The sequence below is a fragment of the Eufriesea mexicana genome, unplaced genomic scaffold (assembly GCF_001483705.2).
Source record: "Eufriesea mexicana isolate 0111107269 unplaced genomic scaffold, ASM148370v2 scaffold4744748136, whole genome shotgun sequence".
NCBI lineage: Eukaryota > Metazoa > Arthropoda > Insecta > Hymenoptera > Apidae > Eufriesea > Eufriesea mexicana.
Window position 1 is genome coordinate 254,547 of NW_016907967.1, and position 1,698 is coordinate 256,244.

General features: G+C 59.1%; 1 protein-coding gene across 1 annotated transcript in view; it reads left to right on the forward strand.

Moving 5' to 3' along the window:
- The first annotated feature begins 262 nt into the window (after positions 1-262).
- Positions 263-1,698, forward strand: part of LOC108549622 (uncharacterized) — a 145,162-nt gene continuing 143,726 nt past the window's right edge. Inside the window, 2 exon segments of the mRNA XM_017903106.1 lie at positions 263-1,693; positions 1,695-1,698. The exon segment at positions 1,695-1,698 is cut by the window's right edge and continues 2,156 nt beyond it. Coding sequence (XP_017758595.1) covers positions 263-1,693; positions 1,695-1,698 — 1,435 coding nt within the window.

The window sequence follows — 1,698 nt, forward strand, 5'->3', positions numbered from 1 at the left end:
AGAACGCGATATTCCGCCACCTCGTAGCTAACCGCTCCCACAGCTTCGTTTGTTCTTGCTTTCGCGGTTTATATCAAACGCGTTGGCAGAGATTTCGAAACCGTTGAATTGCCACAACGTCGAAGTACCTCCACGACGACCCGTCGATACCTAATTTCAATCCTGCGTCGAATCGGCTTCCGCCTTCGCGCTACTAATTTCGCCCCATTGCCACTTTCCTGCGAGGATTCTCCCTGTTCGAAGTCCCTCGTTAACGGGTGCTATGAATGGGATTGTTGCAGGACGTGGAGCACCCCGCGTGACCGCGGCTCTGGCAGGAGATGGCGAAGGCAGGTTGATCGCCACCCCGGTGCACAAGGAGAGCATAGCGTCGAGGAGCAAGGAGGACCTAGCCCAGGAGGCGGCGCTGGTGCTTCAGCAGGCGGGCAGCCTTCACTGCGTTGCCCACGACAACAGGCGATTGCCAGGTCGATACAGCACACTACCAGCGCGGCGTAACAAGAAGAGGCCGGAACTGCCGCTCGATGTGAGACGCAGGAGCGAGGAATTCGGCGCCACCAGCAGCGCGGACCTCGTGGAGACACCGAGGCTGAAGAAGAAGGCATTGGAGAGAAGCGCGAGCGATGCGAGCGCGAAGAAGCTAAGGGGTCCCCTGGCGAGGTTCTTCTCCCCGAAGTTAGAGAGAAAGCGGAAGCCGGTGGGTCGTAGCGCGAGCGACGTCGAGAGCTCGTCGCGATCGCATCGGAAGCGGAGCGGAAGCGAGAGCGAGGGATCGCATTTGGGGAGTAGCCGGGCGAAGAAGCAATTGTCGCCTATAATCGAGGCGTCGCCGCACGTGGATCAGCAGCCGTTTCACTTCGGTAAAGTGGAGAACGGGGAGAACGGGGAGAACGGGGAGAACGGGAACAGGCCGGAGGCGAAGAAGTGGAAGCAGGAGGGCACCGATGCCGCGAAGGTGAGGGAACTCGCGGAAAGGACGGTGACAACGAGAGAGAAGAGCGAGGTGACAGAGGCAGCGGGTATCGGGAAGCCACCGATATCGCCGAGGAGAGAGAATAAGGGAACCGTGAGACGCATACCTGTCGTTCTAGAGGCGGACGATAAGGAGAGGAAGGGCGAGGGAGAAGAGAGGAAAGAGAAGGCAGGAACCCGGACCCCTTCACCGGCAAAGAACACCGGGATCGACGAAGTAGACAAGGTCGGTACAAGTAGCATGCTGCACAGCAGCCGATACGATCTTCAGCAACGAACCGGCGAAGAGTCAACGATACACAAGATGATTCACCGATTATCCAGCGATCGGTCGCCACCGCCGCAGCTGACCAAAACGATGGTCTCGCCTGGCCCTGGATTCGGTCACAACAACAATCGACCGTTCTCCTACACCAGACCGAACGAGTCCTGTAGTCCGCCGCCCCCGCAGACCAACGTGATTTACGCTCAGGTGCAGCCGGACAAGAAGAAGGCGCAGAGGAGCCACTCGGACAGCGACGAGGGCCTCGGTCTCGAGAGGAAGGACTCGTCACGCGAGAACAGCCCCGCGGAGAAGGAGTACCGTAGAACGGACTACTCGTACAGCAGCGACCTGCGACGCAACAACGAGATCAACGCGTTCAAATCCAGATACGAGGAGGACAGGAAGAACAGCGCGGCTCATTTCACCAGCCATTACGCCGGCACGCAGGACTACGTCAGCAG